The following is a 27,316-nucleotide window of genomic DNA, read 5'->3' as shown; positions in this document are numbered from 1 at the left end:
AAGACCTCCGTTCATATTCGGAACACAAATGAAGATATTTTAGTGTAAAGCTGATGCTGAGAAAGGCTTCAGACAGGCCTCCATTGGCATTCAGTACATTGACACTTCCAAGATCCATGAAAGGCACTTAAAACGTTGTTACAAAGTCTATCTCACCACAGTGGCTCTACAATAATCTTACAATGCGACGACAATAGTTTTTGTGCGCAAAAAAAAATCAAAAGAACACCTTTTTCCAACTTGTTCTCGACTTCCGTGTGTGCCTCCACGACGCATGCGCGAGAATATGACGTAGCGCCGGTGTGCGGGAATCCATGAAATACACACTTGAGCCCCATTTTGAGCACTACGCCGAGACCTAAAGCACGATCAATGTAGAATCCAACAGCTTAGACACGCGCGTCTTCCTCTGCTCGTAAACAAATCGCTTCTGGGTCATATGTCCGAACGCCGGATCTGCGTCATATTCTCGCACATGCGTCGTGGAGGCACACACGGAAGTCGAGAACAAGTTGGATAAAGGTGTTATTTTGATTTTTTTTTTGCGCACAAAAACTATTGTCGTCGCATCGTAAGATTATTGTAGAGCCACTGTGGTGAGATAGACTTTGTAACAACGTTTTAAGTGCCTTTCATGGATCTTGGAAGTGTCAATGTACTGAATGCCAATGGAGGCCTGTCTGAAGCCTTTCTCAGCCATCAGCTTTCAACTAAAATATCTTCATTTGTGTTCCGAATATGAACGGAGGACTTAAGGGTGTCCAACGACATGAGGGTGAGTAATTAATGACAGAATTTTCATTTTTGGGTGAACTAACCCTTTAAGTACATACGTTTAGATAAAGGGGTTTGAGTGATTTAATATCAGTATTCAGTCTGATGAAAATATATTTATTCAGTGTTATCCACATTATATTTAATCTGAAACAGCATTTTAAACTTTTGTAAAGATATGTTTGGTCATTCACTTTTAAATGCATCATTATGCAAATTACAAATACACGAGGAGAGTTCTTCAGACCCACCACTGGCAGATCAATGTGATACTACATTTCTCTTCAAAATGGTAGGGGAAATTTAATTAAATTGAAATGGAGGATTTAAACTGTGGCAAGATGATTGACAGTGCAATTTTAACGGTGACAGGATGCACGTAAAAGACAGAGCGGCTAAAGACACAGTTATGACAAAGTACTATGTCCCAAAGCTTGTCTACTATTCTGCTACACACTCAAATGTATGTACTTTATCTTCACAAAAACAGTACATACTTATAGTATAAGTAGACTAATTGGGACACAGCATCTTTCAACATACAAATGGCAGGGAACAGGAACAATGCAGACACTTATGCTGCAAGGAAATGTCTAGAAATTTGACAAAACTGATTTCCAACAGTTGCAAACCAGGGATCAAGAGAAAAATGCCTGCAATTATTTATGGCATATGTATTTACTTACATAAAGTTAATAGAATTAATAGAAATATTTTCAAGCTGTTAAAACCAAAAGTAACGATTTTGAAAGTGGGTCAAACCTTCAAACCACTGTTCAACCACCATGCTGGCAAAAATAGGCCAACAACTAAGTAGGTAGGCCTACTTGTTTGTCATGAGTTTGTCCTTTACTTAACAGTGCCACTGCCGAACAGACGATTTGTATCACACTGGTGTGTATGGCATATTTCACAATATACGATCATTGATTTGAATTTTGTATTTTATAAATGAATGCTCAGTTTTATAAAGTCTTTATTAAGTCTTAAAGTTTTATAATGTTTGTGGCATTTTTACCATTTATTTATGTATTTACAATAAATAAATAATGAAAGAGAAGGACATTTAACTCTAAACAATATTTATTTATTTATCCTCTTTTTTCAGATAAAATCAAATATGGAATTGTCAGGTGAGTTTGTTAAGGGGAATGTTTATTTATGCCTGTTTTGTTTGTTTACAACAGGCACTGTGTGGATTCAGACTATGGCTAAGGCAAGATATATAAAAAGTACACTTTAGCATCCTTTTGAAAAGAGTTATTTATTACAGAAGAAAAAAACATTTAAAAAGAAAATGAAAATTTATTAGTTTGAATTTATGTTGAATGCAGTAGTAGAACTTAAGAGTACTTTTTTGACCTACTTAAGTAGAATGTAATTAACTTTAATGTGTAATTTCATAATTCCTTCTATTGTCTTTGAAGTATTAAAGTGTGAGGTTAAATGTACTGACATAGTAAACTAAAATATAATGTAATTTCTATTAAACTTGTATGTTATGTATTTAAGGCCCCACTTTATATTAGGTGGGCTTAACTACTATGTACTTACATCAAAAAATAAGTACAATGTACTTACTGTGTTCAAATTGTATTGCAAAACACCTTTGCTGATATTGAGATGGGATACGGGTAGGGTTAGGGACAGGTGTGGTGTTATGGGTAAGTTTAAGGGTAGGGTTAGGTGTAAGGGAAGTGTCAACTGTGTAATTACAAATGTAACTACAGAAATTAATTACAGATGTAATTACATGCAGGTATTTTTTTAAATGTAAGTACAATGTAAAAACATGTATGTACACAATAAGTGCATTGTATCAAATGATTAATTAAAATGTTAGTACATAGTAGTTAAGGCCACCTTATATAAAGTGGGTCCGTATTTAAATATATTTGCAATTACATGTTGTAATTACGAAGTTACAATTAAGTACATTTAAAATATATTAACTTTAAATATACATTTAAAATATATATTTTAATATCAAATAACACTTCTGTTCAAATTATAATGAATTTGACCCTACGTTGCATGTGCTTTACTTTAGCATGTTAGTCAACACATTAGGCTATAATAAGTGTACTTCTTTAAAGATTATTAAAACAAAGTTATTTAAAATGTACTTTAAAATGAAATTGTAATGTTCATGTTTCATGTCTTTTATTTTGAAGTTTAATCATTGTAATAGAGTCCTCTGAAGGCGAGTGTAGACGAAGTTTAGCTCAAGCGTAGCGACCATCTTGGCCTAAGGCTCAGGTGTGGTGGCCATCTTGGCCAAAGGCTCAGGACTATGACGTAGCTGCCATTGCAGGACATGGCTCTGGTGTGGCAGGTACTGCAAGATTGAAGGGCTCCTCATCCGCAATTCCAACAGTAAATGATGAACCGCTCAGCAACAAGGCAAAGTCAATATATTCAGCAAGGGTCCATGGAATGTCGCTTTATTAAATCCATTTGTGAGCTGCAAAAATAAATAAAGACTTGGCTTGACATGGGACAAAACAGTAACTTAAACATGAACTAGACACTCACCAACAGGGGTTTCATGGACAACATCAAAGCTAGACAAGAGACAATGGTAACATGAGGGCTATATATTCACAGACTAATGACTTAACAAGACACACATGTGAATTATTAACAATGAACCAAACAGTAGTGAGCAGTTTGGAAGAAAACGTTCTGATTAACCTATTGCTTATATTTGAAAAGAAAATTGGTGTGGTCTGCCATGAATGAGGTTGGTTCAGTACACTACACAAAGCACAAAGTGTCCAACCTGAAGGCCATGTCTGTACTCCTCCCCCACCTGCAACTGGCAGATCTTGCCAGCCAGTGGCAGGCTAGTGTAGTTAATCTCAAACAAGCCTAATGTTTCCCATGTCTTATGTGTCATGTTCTTATTGGTTGATTGTCTTGATTGTTTACAGGTGTGTCTTACGTCATTAGTCCATGTGTACTGTATATGTTACCATTGTCTCTTGTCTAGCTTTGTTCCTGTAAACACTGTTTGGTGAATGTCAAGTCAAGCCAAGTCTTTGTTTATCTTGTATATGTTCATGTTAAATAAATACTACACTTGGGGTCGTCAAGCTCACCTTTAGTGGACTTTATTACAGAAAGCTAGACCTAATGAACCCAGCAGTTTGTTTATTGCATCTTCGTCAAGGTGACCGGACCCTTTAAGAATATGTTGAGTAGTGTTGTGGACTTTTGACAAAGTGGATTTTAATAACAAGGCACGCAAGGACATTTTCCATTATGGACTAAATGAGCACATTGCTTATTTAATCCCTGAGAGCACTGTACCGTGGAATCTGACCCTGTACATTGACTTTGAATTGTTATTGAGGGGTTCCTCATTTACGGTGGGAATTGTGGATGAGCAACCCTGCAATCCCACAGTACACAAAATGCCAGAGTCGTGACACATCATGGCCACCACTCTAAATCCTCATCACGTCGTGGCTGCCACACCAGAGCGTCTTCGTTTCATGGCCACCGCGCAAGAGCCTCTTCACGTCATGGCCGCCATGACAGGGCTTCTTCATGTCATGGCACCATGCCAGAGCATCTTCACGTCATGGCCGCCATGCCAGATTCCCTTCAGCGTATGCCTGCTAAGCCAGAGCCATCAGCCAGCATGGCCACCACGGCAGAGCCTCGTCACACCATGGCTGCTTAATGGCCGTTTAAGTCTCCCCTAGAGATTTTTTCGAGGGGGGCTGCTTCCTGTAATGGCCACCGTCATTGTGTGTGGGCTGCATACACTTCCCCGAAGGTGGCAGTGACTACTTCAGCTTCTCCGGAGGCGATGCCAACCACCACAGCGCTCTCTGAGCCATGTCACAGCCATGGAGACCGTTCAAGGACTTTCAGTGCCTCATGCCAAAGCCACGGAGGCCGGTCATGAACTGTCCATGCCCCCTGTCACGGCCACGTAAGCTGGTCAGGAACTGTCACGATCAAGAGGGCTGTCTTTTGATCTCCTGCCCCGCCACTGCACCACGGCTCGGACCCACCACTGCACTATGGCCCTGGTCCGCCGTTGCTCCATGGCCCCTCTGCTTCACGATCCTGGCCCACCCTCTCTCCCCCATGATCTCCTCAACTCTACCACCCTCCTGGACCTTTTGGTTTTGGTTGGGTCTTTAGAGGAGGGGGTGGGGTCTGTTATGTCTGTTGTTGGTTCATGTTCATGTTTCATGTCTTTTATTTTTAAGTGTACATTTAAGAGTTTTATTTAATATTATATCAGTAAAAATATACTTTTTAAAAATACTTTTTTATAATATTTCACAAAAAGATGAAAGACAAATGTAAGTGTTACATGCACGCCAGGCTCCACCCCCTCACTACCACAACGATCCCTGTCACCTGAGTTCTGAGCACACACACCTGCACATCATCATCATCACTGCAATCACCACCTGCACTTAAGCACCACGCTCACACTCAGTCACTGTCCGGTATCGTTTGCACATGACCCTTCATGCTTGCTTCCTCGGACTCACCTGACTACTTACCTCAGGGGTGTCCAAACTTTGTTTAAAGGGGGCCGGATCCGATGTTGTGGACATACCCGGGGGCCGGTCCCTTTTCTGTTATATATATATATATATATATATATATATATATATATATATATATATATATATATATATATATATATATATATATATATATATATATATATATATATATATATATATATATATATATATATATATATATATATATAATAGAGAGAGAGAGAGAGAGAGGGAGAGAGAGATATTTAACAATATCTGTAAAACTTTCATCAACCAAAAAGTTTTAATGGGTGAAATTTTAATATTATTACGGAGTTAGAACTCTATTCTTATTTAAATTTAATAATTGCTCTATTTAGATCACCACAGGTAAAACCACACTACAAAACATGCTTTTCTGTATTTCTGTCTTTTTTCCAGTCCAAATATCAAAAAGTTCTTAAATCAAGATGCTTTTACTAAGGAAAATTACATATTTTTTCTTGATTCCTGGGGGAAAAATAAACATGAATTGAGTTTTTGCTTGAAACAAACTAAATTATCTGCCAATGGATTAGAAAAATAATCTTCCTTAAAGATTCAAAACAGAAACATTATTTTTCTTACCCCATTGGCAGATATATTTGTTTGTTTTAAACAAAAACTCACTTCAATTAAATTTTATTTTCCAGAAAACAAGAAAAAATATCTAATGTCATTTAACTTATCTCGTAACATCTTGATTTAAGAATTTTTAGATATATTTAAACTAGAAACAGGACAAAAATACTAAATGACAGCATTTTTTGCAGTGCACACAAGGCAAAAAGTAATACATGCATTATATATATATATATATATATATATATATATATATATATATATATATATATATATATATATATATATATATATATATATATATATATATATATATATATATATATATATATATATATATATATATATATAAATAGAATGGTATTTAGTCTGTAGACATAAATACAAATGCACAAAACTGCAAGTTTATGACAAAAAAATAGTCTGCAATTTGGCCTTTATTACTCATTTAATACATGTCTACATTACACATTAAATAAAATTAGATATTAACCGACATTTCTGACAAATGACCACGGTTACAGGTGTTACCACAGTAAATCCGTGATACATTCGAAATGCGAATTGTTGTTTGAAAATGATTTTGAATCGGCTCAGCTGATTTGCACGTTAGTGTTGTTTATTAAGTCAGCGCTATTTAACTGGATTTAAATTAAATCAAATCACAGAGAGATTCAGTACCGGAGACCTCAGCGCTGAACTCGAACGCTTCTCACGGGCTTCGGAAGGCTGTTTAGTGGCCGCGTGGTCGAGACTCTCAGCAGGTAAACACATTTGTTCAGAGTCAGAGCTCGCGAGTTGCGCAGAGCACAAGCAGTAGCGCTGTTTCGTTCTGCTTTTGGGCGCCGTTTCCCTGGCCTAAAGTCTAGTACTGCCACCTTGCGGCGACATCGTGAAACTGCATGATTTGTAAATGATCCGTGGCGGGCCACATATAATAAATTTTAATAGACGCACTGCGGGCCGTTTGAAATTCATCCCCGGGCCGCATTTGGCCCGCGGGCCGGACTTTGGACACCCCTGACTTACCTGATCCCCAACGAACCCTGAGTGTCTCCTCGTCTCGTCCTGTCTCCTGGTCCTTGTCTCCTTCGATCCATTGTTCCTGTGTTCAAGATCCCAAGACGTATTGTATTACCAACCTATCCAGCATTACCAGATACTCTCACTCAGACTCTCACCGCAACTGCTCACTTCCTGGTTCCGAAATAAACTCTGCTTTCACCTGCCTCTGTTATCCGTGTCTAACTCTGTTTGTAACAGAATACCGGACCAACACAGCGAACCAGGATGAGCACCCCGGATCCATTCCAAGAGCTCGTCGACGCCGTTCGGCAAGCTCTTTCCACCAGCGCACCTGCACCTCCACCGGCGAGCACTTCCGGGATCCACACAACCACTTCTTCGCCCCCCGAGTACGCCAGTTCCATGGCCAGACCGGCGCCCTTCTCTGGTTTGGCGGAGGATTGCAACGGATTCCTTCTGCAATGTTCGCTGGTCCTGGAGATGCAGCCGTGCCTATACCCCAACAATCGCGCTAAGGTAGCGTTTATCACATCACAACTATCCGGTAAAGCGCTCCGTTGGGCGGAGTCCATGTGGTCCACAGACAGTCCAGTGATCCAGACCCTGTCGGGGTTCCTGTCGAACTTTAAGGAGGTCTTTGGGAAACCATCATGGGATTCGTCGATCGGAGAACAGCTATACCATCTGAAACAAGGTACCTCCACAGTTAATGAGAATGCTCTACAGTTTCGAACCCTCGCTGCTGCGAGTGGATGGAACGAGCAGTCCCTGCTTACGACCTACCGACAGGGTCTGGATCCTCGGGTGCGGCTGCATCTCGCTGCATACGAGGATACCATCGGGCTAGAACGCTTCATCCAACTCTCCATCCGCTTCGCCTCTCGTAGCAGTCGTGCATCGAAGAGCACCAGGGCCAGTCGTCATTGTTCCTCCGCCGACCAGGTGATGTCAGCACTCCAGAACCCAACCCCGAGCCCATGCAACTGGAGAACTCCCGGCTGATGTCAGCTGAACGGCAGAGACGGCTGACCCAGAATCTCTGTCTCTACTGCGGTCTACCTGGGCATTACATCTCAGAATGCCCAGTCCGTCCTCCTAGACCCATGGTGAGTGCAATCATTCCTTCACTCTCTAAAATGAAGCCACTCACCACAACTGTGAACCTTACTGCTGCTGGAATCTCCCTTTCAGTTACTGCCCTCCTCGATTCTGGGTCAGCCGGGAACTTCATTTCGGGAACCCTCTGCCGTCAGCTCAAGCTCCGCACGTCTGCAACTTCGACGATCTACCAGGTCCAGTCGGTAACGGGCAGACCACTCAGTCGGAGGCAGGTAAGTCGCTCCGTGGGTCCCATCGGAGTGCAAGTCGGAATCCTCCACATGGAGCGACTACACCTGCTGGTTCTGGAGGAATCCACCGCTGACATCATCTTAGGGCGCCCGTGGTTAGAGCAGCACAACCCAGTCATCTCCTGGAAGACAGGAGAGGTCCTGAAGTGGGGCGATAGCTGCTTCCCGGACTGCTTCCAATCTCCACCGATTCGTCCCTCTCCGCGTCCCCAAGATATCCCCGTCTGTGCCACTTCCATCGAGAGTCCGGTAGAGAGACGATCGGTGGATGTCCCCTCCTGTTACGCCCCCTTCAGAGACGTCTTCTGTCCCCAACGGGCCTCCAAGCTGCCTCCCCATCGGCCATGGGACTGCGCCATCGATCTGCTGCCAGGTGAACCAGTGCCCAGGGGGAAAATCTATCCCCTCTCTCTCCCGGAGGAGAAGGCCATGGAGGAGTACATCAAGGAGGCGCTGGAGCAAGGCTACATCCGTCCATCTACCCCCCTACTGCTTCGAGCTTCTTCTTCATGGCAAAGAAGGACGGAGGCTTGCGGCCTTGTATCGACTACCGGTCTTTAAATAACATCACTGTCAAGTTCCGTTACCCCCTTCCGCTCGTCCCAGCTGCCCTGGAACATCTCCGTGGTGCCACTGTGTTCACAAAGTTGGACCTCCGCAGCGCTTACAACCTCATCCGGATACGTGAGGGGGACGAGTGGAAGACCGCCTTTGTCACGACCACTGGTCACTACGAGTACCTAGTGATGCCATATGACCAAGATGGCGGCGCGAGTAGATCGCGAGGCTCAGCGTCTCTCCAGATTCTGCAATTTTGCGGTATTTTTCCTGTTCTTCTCGGGTCTGTTCGCACAGAACAGTTGTGCCTTTACATCGTACACCCGCGCTGAGCTTTTGGATATTGGTTTGCGAATTTCCGACAGTTTTATGGACAATCTACAACTCCTTCCTGAGATCGCTAAGACACCGGTGACTCTGCACTCTACCCGGCCGGGCGGAAGTGCACGCAGACGGCGGCGTGATCGTAAACAAAGGCGAGGGAGACGTGGAGGAACGCGTGCTAAGCTAACGCTTACTCCTCATCGGCTCTCTTTACCCAGCATTTTCCTTGCCAATGTACGGTCGCTAGTGAACAAAATGGAGGAGATTCGACTCAGCATCACACACAGTAAGAAACTTTTGAACTGTAACGTCCTAATATTCACGGAAACCTGGTTAAACAGCGGAATACCGGACACCGCTATCGAGCTAGCGGGACGCCACACACTCCGGGCGGATAGAACATTAGATGGCTCTGGGAAGAGCAGAGGGGGTGGATTGTGCATTTATATTAACAAAGCTTGGTGCACAAACTCTGCTATTGTTGGGAGTCATTGTTCAGCTAACCTGGAGTTTCTCATGGTTAAATGTAGACCGTTTTATCTACCGCGGGAGTTCACCTCCACTATTATCACAGCAGCTTATATTCCACCCGATGCTGATGCCAAGCTTGCTATGAAAGAACTTCACGCAGCCATCAGTAAACAACAGACTGATCACCCGGAAGCTGCGTTTATTGTTGCAGGTGACTTTAATCACTCAAACTTAAAGTCAGTGCTACCCAAGTTTCACCAGCATGTTTCCTGCCACACCAGAGGAAACAAAACCTTAGACCATGTCTACACAAACATGGCCGGAGCTTACGTTGCGACACCCCTCCCCCACCTGGGACAGTCAGACCACCTCTCTTTGTTTCTCAGACCCAAATATTCACCCCTCATCAACCGCGTGAAGCCATCAATGAAAACCATCAAGGTGTGGCCTGCGGGGGCAGACTCCACACTCCAGGAAAGGTTTCTAAACACAGACTGGAGTATGTTTGCTTCTCAAGCCACCAGTGGCGCTCACACGGACATTGACTCCTACACCTCCTCAGTATTGGATCATATCAATACCACCATCGACAGTGTTACAACCCAGAAACAGATCACCACATACCCAAATCAGAAGCCTTGGATGAACAGGGAAGTACGACTCCTGCTGAAGTCACGCAATACTGCCTTCAGATCAGGAGATGCACAAGCCTACAGCGCATCCAGGGCAAACCTGAAGAGGGGCATCAAAAAGGCCAAGCACTGCTACAAGCTTAAGATTGAGGGTCACTTTTCCAACTCTGACCCTCGACGCATGTGGCAGGGCATCCAGGCCATCAGTGACTACAAACCCCCCCACTCCACCCCCGCAGCCACTGATGTCAACTTCCTGAATGAGCTAAATTACTTTTATGCTCGTTTTGAAAGAGACAACAGAGAAACTGCCACCAAGCTCAAACCCTCAGCTGACCACCCACCAATCACACTCTCCACCACAGATGTCTGCAAGGCACTGAGCCGGATCAGCGCGCACAAGGCTGCTGGACCAGACAACATCCCTGGACGTGTGCTCAGGGCATGTGCGGAGCAGCTCGCTGGGGTTTTTACAGACATTTTCAACCTGTCTCTCGCCCAAGCAGCTGTACCATCATGCTTTAAACGCACTTCCATTGTGCCAGTGCCGAAACACTCCAGCCCGAGGTGCCCTAATGACTACCGCCCTGTAGCACTCACACCCATCATTATGAAGTGCTTTGAGCGGCTGGTCCTGGAACACCTAAAAGACTCTATACCATCCACATTGGACTCACACCAGTTTGCCTACCGCAGCAATAGGAGCACAGAGGATGCCGTTTCCATGGCACTGCACTCTGTGCTCACCCATCTGGACAGTAAAAACACTTATGCACGCATGCTGTTTGTTGACTTCAGCTCAGCATTCAACACTGTCATCCCATCCAAGTTAATTGCCAAACTTGGAGACCTGGGCATCAACACTTCAATGTGTAACTGGATTTTGGACTTCCTAACTGACAGACCCCAGAATGTTCGATCAGGATCCACCTGCTCCACATCCATCACACTCAACACTGGTGTACCACAGGGCTGTGTGCTAAGTCCGTTTCTCTACTCCCTCTTCACCTCCGACTGCAAGCCTGTGTATGGAACTAATTCCATCGTCAAGTTTGCGGACGACACTACGGTGATTGGTCTCATCAGCAACAACGATGAGACTGCCTATAGGGAGGAGATCCAGCACCTGGCCACATGGTGCGCTGATAATAACCTGCTCCTCAACACCACCAAAACGAAGGAGCTCATCGTGGACTTCAGGAAGGAGTCAAGAGGCACACACGACACCATCCACATCAATGGAATGGCTGTTGAGCGTGTCTCCAGTTTCAAGTTCCTGGGGATCCACATCTCGGCGGACATGTCGTGGACGACCAACACCTCCAGCCTGGTCAAGAAGGCTCACCAGCGCCTCTTCTTCCTGAGGACACTGAGGAAGAATCAGCTCTCCTCGGCCATCCTGGTGAACTTCTACCGCTGCGCAATAGAAAGCATCCTGACCAACTGTGTGGCAGTGTGGTATGGGAGCTGCTCTGTTGCGGAGCGCAAGGCACTGCAGCGGGTGGTGAAAACTGCCCAGCGCATCACAGGGACTCCACTGCCTGCCATCGAACACATCCAGAGGAAACGCTGCCTGCATCGAGCTCGCAGCATCCTCAAGGACTCCTCTCACCCAGCCCACAGACTGTTTTCTCTCCTGCCCTCCGGCAGGCGTTTCAGGATCCTCCGGACCAGGACCAGCAGACTAAAGAACAGTTTTTTCCCCAGAGCTGTCTCTTTATTGAACTCAAACCCCCGTTGATCCACTTCCCTCATAAACTGATAACTCTCCTACCTCACATCTGCCTTCACTTTGTTATTTGCACTACTGACTGTTTATTACAGTAACAACTGTTTACTTATGCATTCTGCACCACCATACCGTAACTGGATTATGCTCATTTGCACTGCCGACTGTATTTACAGTAACAATGTTTACATTTGCATTTTGCACCGTACTTCTAACTGGAATATGCAACCACTTTCCACTGCACTTTTACACTTTCTTTCGGATAGCTCTGTCCATAATTTATTGTACTAACTTAATCCACTGCTATATTCCTCATATTAGCCTAACATATTATTGTATACCTCTAACTGTAAATTCTGTTCAAGTAATAACCGTCTGTATATTTATTCATAGTACATAGTCACCTGTAAATTCTGTTTATAGTAATAGCCATCTGTATATTTATTCATAGTACATATTCACCTGTAAATTCTGTTTATAGTAATAGCCATCTGTATATTTATTCACTGTATATATTCATCTGTAAATTCAGTTCTACTTATAGTAATAACCATCTCTCTACTTATACATATTTATATATATTCAGAACATTTTTATGTCCTGCACTTACGCAACCATTGTATATATCCTGCACTTGCTGCTATTGCACTTCTGGTTAGACCTAAACTGCATTTCGTTGCCTTGTACTTGTACTTGTGTAATGACAATAAAGTTGAATCTAATCTAATCTAATCTAATATGGACTCACCAACGCCCCCTCCGTATTCCAGGACTTCATCCACGAGGTGCTCCGGGAGTGTCTCCACAAGTTCGTGCTGGTATATATAGATGACATCTTGATCTACTCCCGGAGCATGGCCGACCATCGCCACCACGTTGCGGAGGTCCTACAACGCCTGAGGAACTACCAGCTCTACCTCAAGGCCGAGAAATGCTCATTCCACCAGCCCACTGTGCAGTTCCTCGGGTACAACATAGATCACAGTGGCATCCGGATGGATGAGAGGAAGGTGGAAGCCATCCGGTCTTGGCCAACTCCCACTTCCGTGAAGGAACTACAACGCTTCCTGGGTTTCGCAAATTTCTATAGACGCTTCACTCAAAACTACAGCTCCATCGCCAGTCCCCTCACCAGCCTGCTCCGCAACAAGCCCAAGTCTCTGTCCTGGACCCCATCTGCCACCCAAGCCTTCCAGACCCTGAAGGACACCTTCACGACAGCTCCCCTCCTGGTCCATCCTGATCCCGAGATTCCCTTTGTCGTGGAGGTGGACGCCTCTACCACCGGGGTGGGTGGGGTCCTTTCTCTGCAGCAGGGGAACCCCAGCTGTCTCCATCCATGTGCCTTCTTCTCCCGCAAGCTCAGCCCGGCGGAGGTTAACTATGACATCGGCAACCGCGAGCTTCTGGCCATCAAGCTCGCACTGGAGGAGTGGAGACACTGGCTAGAGGGCTCCAAACATCCGTTCCTGGTCCTGACTGACCATAAGAACCTGGGGTATCTCCGAGAGGCAAAACGACTCAACCCCCGACAGGCTCGCTGGGCACTCTTCTTCACAAGGTTTGACTTCCACATTTCCTACCGGCCAGGGGCCAAGAACATCAAGGCGGATGCCCTTTCCCGCATCCACGGCCCAGATGAGCATTCTGAAGAAGAAGAGGAACCCATTCTCCCCACGAAGCTCTTCCTCAGTCCCATCTCATGGTCAGAAGAGACCCTGCCCTCTACCAATGTCTCCACCAATGTGCCGCCGGGCTGTCATCCGGGCTTGCAATACATCACTCGATCACGACGCATCCCTCTGATTCACTCCTCACATACTTCACTGGGCACTGGTCACCCTGGGGTCAATGAAACCCTCTCGCTGCTACGCCAGCGCTTCCGGTGGCCACACATGTCAGCTGATGTCAGAAGGTATGTGTGGGGATGCCGGGAATGCGCCATGTCAAAAAGCCCTCGACACCTGCCAGCTGGGAAACTCCTGCCTCTGCCCGTTCCCAACCGTCCGTGGTCACACCTAGGGGTGTACTTCATCACAGACCTGCCCGTTTCTGAGAACTGCACATGTATCCTCGTGGTCGATCGCTTCTCGAAGTCCTGCCGGGTGCTCCCACTATGAGGACTTCCCACAGCTCTAGAGACAGCGGATGCCATGTTTAACCACGTCTTCCAGTATTATGGCATTCCCGAAGATATTGTATCTGACAGAGGTCCTCAATTCATTTCTAAGGTATGGAAGGCCTTCTTCGCACTCCTAGGTGTGACCGTCAGCCTCACATCCGGATACCACCCTCAGACGAACGGGCAGACGGAAAGAAAGATCCAGGAGATTGGCCGTTTCCTCCGTACCTTCTGTCACGGACACCAGGACTCCTGGAACCAGTTCCTAGGATGGGCCGAGTACGCACAGAACTCGCTTCGACAACCCACCACCGGCCTAACACCTTTCCAGTGTGTACTCGGCTATCGACCGCCCCTCTTCCCCTGGTCTGGGGAACCCTCCGACGTCCCTGCGGTTGACTACTGGTTCCGGGAGAGTGAGAGGGTCTGGGACTCAGCCCATCACCAGCTACAACGGGGACTCTGCAGACGCAGGTTGACAGCCGACCTTCACCGCTCCGACGTTCCAGGTGGGGCAGAAGGTCTGGCTGTCCACCCGGGACATCAGACTGCGTCTGCAGTGCAAGAAGTTGAGTCCCAGGTTCATTGGCCCCTTCGAGATCCTGCAGCAGATCAATCCGGTGACGTATAGGCTCCAACTACCCCCTCAGTACCGGATTCACCCCACTTTCCACGTGTCTCTCCTAAAACCTCACTACCCCTCTGTTTCTGTTTCCCCAGAGCCTGGCGTTACTCCGGAGCCTCCCCCTCCACTTCTCGTTGACGACGGCGCAGCATATCAGGTCCAGGACATCTTGGACTCCCGGCGTCGTGGTGGTCAACTACAGTACCTGGTAGACTGGGAGGGGTACGGCACTGAAGAAAGATCGTGGGTACCCAGGCATAACATCCTTGATCCGAATCTTCTAGCGACATTCCATGCTACCCGCCCTGATCGACCGGCACCGCGGGGTAGAGGTCGACCACCACGGCGTCGGGGTCCTCGGCCCTCAGGAGACGGCCGTGGAGGGGGGGGGGGGGGGGGGGGGGCTTAATGTTACATGTACACCAGGCTCCACCCCCTCACTACCACAACGATCCCTGTCACCTGAGTTCTGAGCACACACACCTGCACATCATCATCACTGCAATCACCACCTGCACTTAAGCACCACGCTCACACTCAGTCACTGTCCGGTATCGTTTGCACATGACCCTTCATGCTTGCTTCCTCGGACTCACCTGACTCTTTACCTGATCCCCAACGAACCCTGAGTGTCTCCTCGTCTCGTCCTGTCTCCTGGTCCTTGTCTCCTTCGATCCATTGTTCCTGTGTTCAAGATCCCAAGACGTATTGTATTACCAACCTATCCAGCATTACCAGATACTCTCACTCAGACTCTCACCGCACCTGCTCACTTCCTGGTTCCGAAATAAACTCTGCTTTCACCTGCCTCTGTTATCCGTGTCTAACTCTGTTTGTAACAGTAAGTGCATTGACTCAAATAATTAAGTTTTAATGCAATGTTTCTTGCATTAAAATATGCATCAGTGTATTATAAAACTTAAAGGCGTGAACATGAAAGTTGTGATCTGCAGATATTAAGTTAATAAACCTGGTTGAATGTTGTGTAGGAAGGATGACATTGATAATGCACAATGGATTTTAGTGTGTATTCGTCTGTTTAACAAAGGTGTTTGATGCATACAGATGGTTATGGTTATGCTCTTCTAGAGGACACCGTAGTGATACCTTCCCCAGACCCGTACCACTTTCCTTCTCATCTGGAGACCTTGACCTGGGTCAGAAAAGATTGGAGATGCTTATTATTTATCATTATTATTATTAATGCTTATAATTCATCATGGTCATGTTACTATGACAAATGCATTTATTTCCCTGCATGCATTTTTTTAATTTAATTTTTATGTTTATTTTAGATTGATCAATTGTTTGTCCACAAAGAACAAAGTCTGAGTGAATGTGTTGCAGAAGGTTTGTTCATAAGCATTTCATAAATTAAATACAGCTAAATCAAACAAGCACTGCCATTATCTGCTACCTTTTCATTTCTTAAAGGTTGCTTTGGAATTAAGTCTAACAGCAGATACGAGGTGAAGGATTACACTGGGAAGAACATTTTTAGTATTCTTGAGGAGAACGATTGTTGTAACAGGACTTACTGTGCTGGAAGACGTTCCTTCATAATGAATGTTTTAAATGACTCAAATCAAGAGATCATCAGACTGGTGCGACCATATGTTTGCAACTGCTGCAGCAATGAGGTATGAATGTTATCTCTATCTTGTTTAGCCCTTAAATATGTTGTTCTGCATATTATATGTTGTATGTATATTTTAGCTGGAGGTTCAGTCTCCACCGGGCGTTGCCATCGGACATGTTCGACACAACTGTCATATTTGCCTACCTAAATTCACCGTTGAGAATGAACGAGGTGAGCCGGCATTTAAGATTGCGGGACCATGTGTACCTTGTACCTGCTGCACGGATGAAAACTTTGAGGTGATGCACATATACACTCATTGAATATACATTCAATTGACTTTTATTGTTTATAGATTGACCAAAGATATTTTCTATCCTGTAACATTAAACATAGCATTCGCCACCAAATAAAACTTTTAGCATTTTTAGATTATATTTATAATGCTCTTTAGTATGCTTACTAAGCCATTTTCCTTGTTGCTTGACCCACATTGGCTGTAGGTGATTTTCAGGTTGTGCTATATTTCTGGGGAAATTTTATCCCCGCAATGAAGGAAACAACCTGACCCCGCCCCACACACACACGTTTCTTTGGTTTTAAATGTCAGAGCTAACATGCATTCTTATAAAGGATAGCAGAATAAAGCTTAAGTTGTAAATACACAAAAAAAGTGTGTTGGATTTACATGATTTAATCTTGTACATTGGTCCAACATTAATAAATTATGTTAAACAAACATAATTTGTACATGTAACTTCAACATCATGGAATTTAGTCATTTTAGGTGACCCAATTAAGTATTAAGTAAGGTGAATTTTAAATGGCTCCATGACATGATTCAGCATTAAATTTCATATATTCATTCATCCAATTCAATTTCATATATTTTCCCGACAGCTCATTAGCTTTTTTAGTTCACGTTAAAATTACCCCATGATTTACTCACCCTTAAGCCATCCTAGGTGTATATGACTTTCTTCCTTTTGATGAATACAGTCTGAGTTGAATACGGAAGGTGGTCTGGCGGAAGCTAGATGTTTTATTTTATATAGTTAAATATGGATATTTTTCTTACAAACCCCATCGAATCGCTTCAGAAGGCCTTTATTAACCCACCGGAGCCGTGAGGAGTACGTTTATGAAGGATGGATGCACAGAAGAAAGTCATATACCTAGGATGGCTTGAGGGTTAGTAAATCATGGGGTGATTTTCATTTTTAAAGTGAACTACTCCTTTAATTAAGCAATGGAAGCTGAACAAGCAGCTTTTTCAGTGTGTAGTGCTCCTTTAAAAACCTTTATCTTAGATAAATAATATACTTAAATATTATGGTGAAAATATAATATTAAAGTGAAAAGGGACAAAAAACATACTTTAGAGGAGACTAGCTAGTAACCCACTTTGCATGAATGGCTTAAATGGGTGCATGTGTGTTGCTAATACATGTCTTGTACTGTGACCACAGCTGGTGTCTTTGAATGAGGCAGCGGTAGACAGATCATTTGGCAAGATCTTCAAACCTTTCTCAATCAGTGGACCAAATGCCGGAGCAGACTTTGTGCTGAGTTTTCCAAGCAACCTGGAAATCAAAATGAAAGCTATACTTTTGGGGGCCTGCATACTTATTGTAAATATTGTTAAAAATATTGTTTTGCAGTTTTTTTAATATAATACATTTTTCTATTTATTATTATTAATTATAACTCAATTTATTTTCAGGACTGCCTGTATTATGAAAAGAGTCAAGAACCTGTACCATGTATACTATTTAAGTGTTTCTTGAGGTGACCATGCACAAAAGATAACAAAGGTAAATCCATAATATTCACATTCTTTATTAATGAACCAAAACGAGACCACCACTAACGAGAACCAACAAAAACAACTGAAAAGTCTGATCCACCTTTTTCTTAACGATATACTTCGTTTTAGATAGACTTAAATAGACTGAAACAAATAATTTCAAATCATAAGGTTGCGGTCAGCTCGACTTATGGCGAAAGAGTAACCTTTGACGCGATGTACAGAAGCATCGCAAGCTTTGACGCCTCTCGTGGATAGGGATGGACAACAAACCCAAGCCCCCCTTCTCTTATATTGAAATCCTCCGCCATTTCTCTTTTTTTAAAAAAGAGAAAAAATCTCGTTTTAGACTTCTAATTTATGACCGGTGATTTGTTTTGCTCTATCCTCTGCGCTTCTGCATTTGTCAATACGCATGCAACAAGGGTTCAAGGGTCAAGGGTTTTATGGAGAAAATACTGTATACAATAATTAGTTCCCTTACGAGAGTACTCTCGTATTGCGTTTGCTAAACGCTATGGGGGAATTCCTTTCCTCGAGATATTGAAGCAAATTTTTATCCAAAAATACCTTATACACGCAGTGCAGCTGCACAGCTCTCAGCATTCCTGCGTGCTGATTGGCTGTGCCGCTGCAACTGCAGCAACCTATGGCGAGACCGCGGGGCAGGACGGACCAATCAGGTCCTTCTAAATTCCCTCCACAAGGGGCAACAGAATTTGCATAGCCAAGGGTATATAAGACCCTGTCTCGCAAGGTTAGTCAGATTAATTCTTCTTCAGCTCTGGATCGAAGCCCACCGTCGAAACGCTACCGGCGGAATCCCTGCAGCCCTGAGGACGCCGGATTCCAACCTGGTCTGTTCCAGCTGTGCCATCCGGCGCCAAAATATCCTTTATACTATGTATATGTGTGTACGTGTGTGCGTTGCTGGCAACGCCACTTCTAAGAGCTTATTAGCTCTCCACCTCTCTTCTCTCGTGTCCGCCGCGTGTTTTACGCCGCGAACAGAGAACATTGGTCTTCCGCCGCTTCAAATAAAGCCGCGGACATACGGAGCGCTCCTCTTCTCTCGTTCCGTCGCGCTGAAATGCGCCGCGGACAGAGAATGTTATATCCCCGCCGCTCTATGGCGCCGCGGACATACGGAGCTCTCCCTTTCTCTCGTTCCGTCGCGCTGAGAAGTGCTGCGGACAGAGAATGTTATATCCCCGCCGCGGACATACGGAGCTCTCCCTTTCTCTCGTTCCGTCGAGCTGAGAAGCGCCGCGGACGGAGAATGTTATATCCCCGCCGTGGACATACGGAGCTCTCCTTTTCTCTCGTTCCGTCGTGCTGAGAAGCGGCGCGGACAGAAAATGTTATATCCCCGCCGCGCTAATGACGCCGCGGACATACGGAGCTCTTCTCTCCCCTCCGCCGCTCTAAAATGGCCGCGGACAGAGAATGTTATATCCCCGCCGCGCTAATGGCGCCGCGGACATACGGGGCTCTTCACTCGCCTTCCTCTCTCACTTCCGCCGCCCTGAAAATGGCCGCGGACAGAGAATGATATACTGCCGCCGCACGGATAGCGCCGCGGACAGAAGATGTGCACTTCTGCACACGAGTGAACTCAACCTAAGCTCTCCTCACTCTTCCTTCTCTCTCGCTCCGCCGCCCTGATATGGCAGAGGACAGAGAATACTAGAGTAGACAAGCGAACTCATGCTGCTGGATATATCGAGAACCCGCTTACGTCACAGCCGTTCTCGCTGCAGCGCGCGCTTGCTGCCAAAGGTAAACAGCCTTATATGGCAGCGCGCACTCTCTGCACAGCGCGCGTTTGCTGACTAGAGCGCGTCCTATAACACGCACTCTCCGTCTAGAGCATAACGGTGTCGTAAAATGGCTGCCAAGCCTGCGCCTTTTTTCCCTCAAATATCACTTCTCCCAGTCCCCCTATTCAGGCGGCTGGAGTGGTTCAACACTGTAGGTAATGTGTCCACTACATAGTGTGCACTCCTGCATAAGCACTGTTAATTCAGTGCCACAAAATCACTCAATAAACCTGATATTCTCCCAGTTCCCTTAGTTCAGGTGACTGGAGATATAATATTGCAATAACTAGCCTGTGGTCAAACATGCTTGGTTGCACATTAATCCTGTTATGCGTTTACCTCTGTGAATTCGCTTGGTGGTGTACGCCGCGAGTACTCTAATGTAGTGGCGCCCATCATACAGTGCGCGCCACCACACATTATTTACAATGAATCAGAGCTTTCTAGTGGCTAGGCAGACCCGCGCCTGCAGAGCACGCACTATCCATTAGCCCTACCGCTAACGTGCACATGGACTAATCCGCAACAATGCGTCCACTTTACAGTAACACTATCCAAACACAGTGTTGCGAGTTCATCTGTAGGCAGTGTGCCAACATCAAAGTTGTACCCCTACACTCAAGCACTTCCCTATGTTCCCCAGCTCCCTGCACTCAGGCGGCTGGAAACATTATTCCCACAATCGACGAGCCCGCAAACAAACGCGCTCGCCTGTACACATGCACCATTTCCCGGCGACAAAATTAAAGTGTTCGCCGCTATTCTGTGTTCTCCGGCCCCCTGCACTCAGGCGGCTGGGAACATTATTTCCACAGTCTACAAGCCCGTGAGCAACGTGCTCTCCTGTACACAAACACAATCCCCTTGGTATGCGCCACTTCCACGGCGACCCAAATAAGGCGTGCGTCACAGCTCTGTTATTGTGGAGAGATAGAGACGCACGGCTAGTGTTGAGGAGAGAGAGAGAGAGACGCGCTGAAGTTTTGTGGAGAAAGTTTGAGGAAAAAGTTTGAGGAGAAAGTTTGAGGAGAAGTTCCTGATAGGAACTGTTTTGAGGCTTGGCACCAGTAAATATCCAAAATCCAAAGAGGCCAAAAACGCCTGGACTTTTTTTGGAAAAATGTAAATAGTTTTGGTTCTGTATAAGTTATCATGTTTATTCCTGAGTTCCAGGACTCCAAAGACTTGAACAAACTGTTTTCCAGAGGAAATATGCTTAGCTTTTATTTATTTGTGTGTGTTTTCAATAAATATTTGAGTGATTCAATTTCCGTTTTATGTTTTCATTTGTCTTTATGGTCCCATAACTTATTTTACATTCAGGTGACATCAATGCAACACAAATATACTGACAGTGCAACTTGTCTTGAAAAAAAAGAGGTGTGTCAATTGTCTGTGCACAACAGGGTTGATGTTTTACAAGCTTTTTTAGTAAATAAAACCAGGCGGAAAATTAATTGTAAAAATACCCTTAGGTCTTAAAGGGTTAAATAAAGGGAGCGGTGGAAACCGTGCACCCCTCACAGAGCGAGACCACCTCTCGCCCTCGCAGCTCACTGACGTCAAACGTTTACAAGCGGAGTTCACTGACATGTTCTCGCCCCTTCCGGGTCGCACCGATCTCATACAGCACCACGTTGAGACTGGGCCGGGAGTTGTGATTCGCAGCCGGCCATATCGATTGCCTGAACATAAGAAAAAAGTAGTTCAGGAAGAATTAGAGGCGATGCTTGATATGGGGGTGATAGAAGAATCCAACAGTGACTGGGCGAGCCCGATTGTGTTAGTACCTAAACCTGACGGCTCGGTCCGTTTCTGTGTGGATTATCGTAAGGTGAACGCGGTGTCGAAGTTTGATGCGTATCCACTGCCAAGGATTGACGAACTGCTTGATCGGCTAGGGACCGCTCGTTTTTACTCGACACTGGACTTAACTAAGGGATATTGGCAGATCCCCTTGTCACCAATGTCCAAAGAAAAGACCGCTTTCACCACGCCGTTTGGATTGCACCAATTTGTCACGCTTCCTTTCGGTTTGTTTGGGGCCCCTGCCACGTTCCAGCGTCTGATGGACAGGATTCTCCGGCCGCACGCTGCATATGCATGCCGCTGCCTACCTGGATGATATTATCATTTACAGCGCGGACTGGCAGCGACATATGCAGCATTTGCGGGCTGTTCTGAAGTCGCTGAGAAGGGCGGGGCTCACGGCGAACCCAAAGAAGTGTGCGGTTGGGCGGGTGGAGGTAAGATATCTGGGCTTCCACTTGGGTCATGGTCAGGTGCGTCCCCAAATTGATAAGACAGCGGCGGTTGCGACCTGTCCAAGACCTAAGACCAAAAAGGAGGTTAGACAGTTCCTGGGGCTAGCGGGATACTACAGAAGGTTTGTACCTAATTATTCGGACCTCGCTAGCCCGCTGACTGATCTAACTAAAAAAGAGGTACCAGATACAGTTCAGTGGACGGAGCGGTGCCAGCAGGCTTTTACCCAGATAAAGGCTGCTCTGTGTGGTGGGCCGCTCCTTCAAGCTCCTAACTTTTCTCTCCCTTTTTCTCTGCAGACTGACTTCCCGGTCTGGTACAAGCGGTGGGGGTATGTGGCGGAGGGGGCGTGGTTTCGCGAGGTCTGCAGCGGGAGAGAGAGGGCGGGACCGAGCGGTGAGTAAGTAGGTCAAGTGCAGATAACAAACACCTGTGTCTCATTGCAGTAATTGGCGTGGAGAGACCGCATAAAAGCCGCACAGCAGAGTGGAGAGAGAGAGAGAGATATACACTGGGACTCGTGTACAGAGAGTGGAGAGACGCAGAGAGGAACTGCCCAAACCGACGATTTAGAGAACAAGTTTTGAGTTAAATGAATATTGTGATGCGAAGTGCACAGCAGCTTGCTAACTGACCAAAGAGTAAATAAAACGTACTTACGAGTCCCAGAAAGCCGACCCCTGTCTTCTTCCTTCCCACATCCACATACAAACCTTCACTACAAGGAGCCTTCACATAAACTGTCTAGAGATGAAAGCAGTCGCGCTATCGCTAAGAGCTTTCCTTCCGTACATAAAGCACCACCATGTCCTGGTCCGAACGGACAGCAGGTCGGTGATAGCCTATATAAGTCGCCAGGGCGGTCTGAAATCTATCGATCTGCACTATGGCGGAAAAAGTCCTAATATGGGCAGAGCACAACCTGAGCTCGCTGAGAGCAACTCATATGCCAGGCATTCTGAATTTGGGTCCGGACATGCTGTCCAGGGACAAAGTGTCCCCAGCACAGTGGTCTCTTCACCCACATACGATTCAGACAATTTGGGGCAGGTTTGGAGAGGCAACAGTAGATATTTTCGCCTCACAAGACAATGCTCAATGCCGAATATAATTCTCCAAGCACAAGGATGCGTTGGCCCACGAATGGCCCAACCTTCCTCTTTATGCTTTTCCCCCAATCTCAATGTTACCTCAGGTCATAGAGAGGATCAGGGAGAGCAAATGCGCTGTGTTTTTAATAGCCCCGCTTTGGAGAAGTCAACCTTGGTTCTCACCACTGAGTCAGATGTCAGATGCAGCTCCGTGGCCGATCCCGCTGAGGAGAGACCTCATGCAGGCGGAATGGCAGATCTGGCATCCCCGTCCCAATCTATGGGCGCTTCATGTCTGGCCCATCAACGGGTACATGAGAACCTCTCTGAAAATGTATTGAATACTATTACTGAAGCTAGAGCCCCCGCGACCAGGCGGCTCTATTCAGGCAAATGGTCAGTCTTTTCGGACTGGTGTAAAGCACGAAGTCTGACCCCGCATGATTGTGAAGTGTCAGAAGTGCTGACTTTTTTACAAGAGCTTTTGTACGTGGGTCGTTCCCCCTCCACGCTCAAAGTTATGTGGCCGCTATAGCAGCATATCACATTCAAGTGAACGGACTGTCACTGGGAAAGAACGATCTCATTGTTCGCTTCCTTAAAGGGGCTAGAAGGCTTCACCCACCTCGCCCCCCTTCAGTCCCTATATGGGACCTGTCCAGGGTCCTGGATGCCATGAAGAGCTCTACATTCGAGCCTCTGCATTCAGTGAGCTTAAAGCTCCTGTCACTAAAGACCGCTTTTCTGTTGGCGATGGCGTCAGTTAAGCGAGTGGGTGATCTGCACGCGCTCTCAGTGAGCGCCTCTTGTCTGGAATTTGGGCCAAACGACTCCAAAGTCGTCCTCAAACCAAGACATGGATATGTACCTGAAGTGCTTTCAACTCCGTTCAGAGCACAGGTCATTTCACTTTCAGCACTTTCATCATCGTTAGATGAAGAAGATGCTAAATTGCTCTGTCCTGTCAGAGCGCTGAGGATATACATAGAGCGTTCTGCTGCTTAGGCAAACTGAACAGCTCTTTGTATGCTTTGGCGGCCGCACCCGAGGGTGCGCGGTTACAAAGCAGACCTTGTCACGATGGATAGTGGATGCTATCTCACTGGCTTATGAGTCTAAAGATCTCAGCTGCCCTTTAGGCATCAAAGCCCATTCTACTACAGGCATGGCCTCTTCGTGGGCTTGGTCTACTGGCATTTCTCTGAATGATATCTGTGCGGCGGCAGGCTGGGCCTCCCCGTCCACTTTTATCAGATTTTATAATTTAGATGTCCCAGCCTTACAGGCTGGGCTTCTTGCTGTGTAACAGATTTAACCCCTTAAGGCTCGAAAAGTCCGGTCTGGGTTAAATATTGTATAAGTCATAGCACATTCCTTATACGGCACGAATTATCTGGCCATTCACTATTCTTGGCCCGACTATGTCTGGTCTATACATATATTTTACTACACTTATCTCATGTGTCATTCACATTAAGGGCCTGACTCAGGTCTGGCTCATATTGGGACTTCATGATATCATATTACGGGCCCACCTAGGTTGGCCTGGGTTTGGTGTCGTCGGCTTTAGAGCCGTTAAGCAAGCACGGCGTTTTGCATTGGTCCCCCATAGCGTTTAGCAAACGCAATACGAGAGTACTCTCGTAAGGGAACGCTTCGGTTACTAACGTAACCTCGGTTCCCTAAGATGAGGGAACGAGTATTGCGTTTGCTTGACCGTGCTTGCTTGCTCAGGAGTCGCTTCAGTCGATTAACCTGACTAACCTTGCGAGACAGGGTCTTATATACCCTTGGCTATGCAAATTCTGTTGCCCCTTGTGGCGGGAATTTAGAAGGACCTGATTGGTCCGTCCCGCCCCGCGGTCTCGCCATAGGTTGCTGCAGTTGCAGCGGCACAGCCAATCAGCACGCAGCTGCTTCCTGCTGAGAGCTGTGCAGCTGCACTGCGTGTATAAGGTATTTTTGGATAAAAATTTGCTTCAATATCTTGAGGAAAGGAATTCCCCCATAGCGTTTAGCAAACGCAATACTCGTTCCCTCATCTTAGGGAACCGAGGTTACGTTAGTAACCGAAGCGTTTTCCTTCTATAAATGTACCCAAAAAGTTGTTCCCTTGTCTAATAAAACATATAATATATTAAAGCGTCTTTGGTGTTTCCATGGTTTCTACAAAATGAAACTGGAAATCGAGGGTAAGGCAGGTATGACTTCACTGATAGGCGATGCATGGATACTGCCCGTGTCCTGGTTAAAAATGCTTATTTCTCTGGATATCATCGCTGCCATTGAATGGCCAATAGCAGCGGCTGTTTGCTTGATAGCTTGCAGTGCCAAGTCTGTGCGTGGCAGAATTCAGTTACCACTTCACGAGACAATCCCTGCCTCTGATCAAAATCTTTTTGCAGATCAGCACACTAACAAGGAACTGCTTATGATGGAATAAAGAAGGCCCTCGGCCCACACATCATCAAGATTGCACCCCTAAAGTCCACCTCAAGCGACATCATAACCAACCTGTCAGGACTCCTGGGTGATCGTGTGTGTATGTATTTTCTTACCTGTTGGTGGTGGTTCCTCACGGGTTCACTGGCCCCTCCCACTCGTTTCGCTAATTGTTCACCTGTCGTATCTCATCAGTTATTTCCCTTTTTATAGCACATTGTCCTGTCTCTCGTCGCGTGCTCATTGTCTTGGTTGGTCTCAGTCACTCTGTCGGTCCAGTCGGAGGTTCTTGTTTATGTTTCTCTCTTTAGCGATTCTCAGGTTCGGTCGCAGGCATCTGGAGGCTTGTCAATGCCCGGAATTCACACGCCTGTGGATGTACGAGAACTGTCCTCGAGAGAACTCTGCCCTGCCTTTCCGGTGTGACTCCGGTGTGTTCCGGTGTATTTCGTCAGTCATCTTTCATGTGAGGATTTCTCTCCGGTCACCCACCAGAGTGGATTAGGTCGTTGGACGCCGCGTGTGGTCTCGATTCTGTGGAGTGTGATATATGTGCTTTGCCTAGACCTCTCTTTATTACTTCTAAATAAACATTGTGAACTTGCATTTGACTCCGAGGCGCTGAAGAGAGGGGCGGAGCACTATCGGAAACTCTACTCGAAACAGAATATTGTTACTGACACAGTAGTTGAGAACATCAATCCTCTGCCTGTCACTGAAGAGCTTGATGTTCCACCCTCTTTAATACAGCTCGGCAAGGCCACCAACTCATTAGTGTGCGGAAAAGCTCCAGGAAATTATGGCATACCTCCATAAGCCATCAAGGCTGGCAAGTAGAGCGTTCTCCTCAGTCATCTCTATGAACTTCTGTTATAGTGTTGAGAGGAACATCCTTACATCACCACGTGCAATGCAAAGCGTTGGATGCAGTGGTGTAAAGCATGCCCCCACTGGACTCTAGAGCAGTGGAGACGTGTTCTCTGGAGTGACGAATCATGCTTCTCTGTCTGGCAATCCGATGGATGAGTCTGGGTTTGGCGGTTGCCAGGAGAACGGTACTTGCCTGACTGCATTGTGCTAAGTGTAAAGTTTGGTGGAGGGGGGATTATGGTGTGGGGGTTGTTTTTCAGGGGTTGGGCTTGGTCCCTTAGTTCCAGTGAAAGAAACTCTTTCAGCATACCAAGACATTTTGGACAATTTCATGCTCTCAACTTTGTGGAAACAGTTTGGGGATGGCCCCTTCCATAAAGACATAGATGAGCGAGTTTGGTGTGGAAGAACACTTACACTTCAAATAAATTTTTTTCAAAGATAGTTTCTGTTATTCAAGGCAGTTTTTAATTATTTTAGTATGTTAGTTCAAGTGTTCGTTCTTTAAATAAGTTTGGTTTTAGTTAGTTATTTAATGCTCTAAAATAGGGGTGTGACATTATGATTGGCAGCTGAGATTGACAACTTCTCTGAGCGAATTAGTCACTGAGGTACCAACGGACATTTTCGGGAACTTCGGGAGGAGATTTGTGCTTTAACTTTAATTTCTACATTTCCATAACTGTTTATTTCACAA

The 27,316-nt window shown here is 45.7% G+C and overlaps 1 protein-coding gene across 1 annotated transcript; it reads left to right on the top strand.

Moving 5' to 3' along the window:
- Positions 1-1,646: 1,646 nt before the first annotated feature.
- LOC307128525 (phospholipid scramblase 2-like) lies at positions 1,647-26,565 on the top strand (the record flags this gene model as incomplete). Its single annotated transcript, XM_079820439.1, has 11 exons — positions 1,647-1,668; positions 1,883-1,907; positions 15,811-15,902; positions 16,041-16,095; positions 16,180-16,385; positions 16,462-16,623; positions 17,794-17,955; positions 18,048-18,080; positions 22,516-22,547; positions 26,071-26,180; positions 26,315-26,565. Exons 2-11 carry the CDS (start codon positions 1,895-1,897, stop codon positions 26,563-26,565), a joined length of 1,116 nt encoding a protein of 371 aa, XP_079676565.1. The 5' UTR covers positions 1,647-1,668; positions 1,883-1,894.
- Positions 26,566-27,316: the final 751 nt, after the last annotated feature.

Source organism: Gobio gobio (assembly GCF_949357685.1).
Source record: "Gobio gobio genome assembly, chromosome: 6".
Classification (NCBI taxonomy): Eukaryota; Metazoa; Chordata; class Actinopteri; order Cypriniformes; family Gobionidae; genus Gobio; species Gobio gobio.
This window is presented reverse-complemented; position numbering and strand designations above follow the sequence as displayed.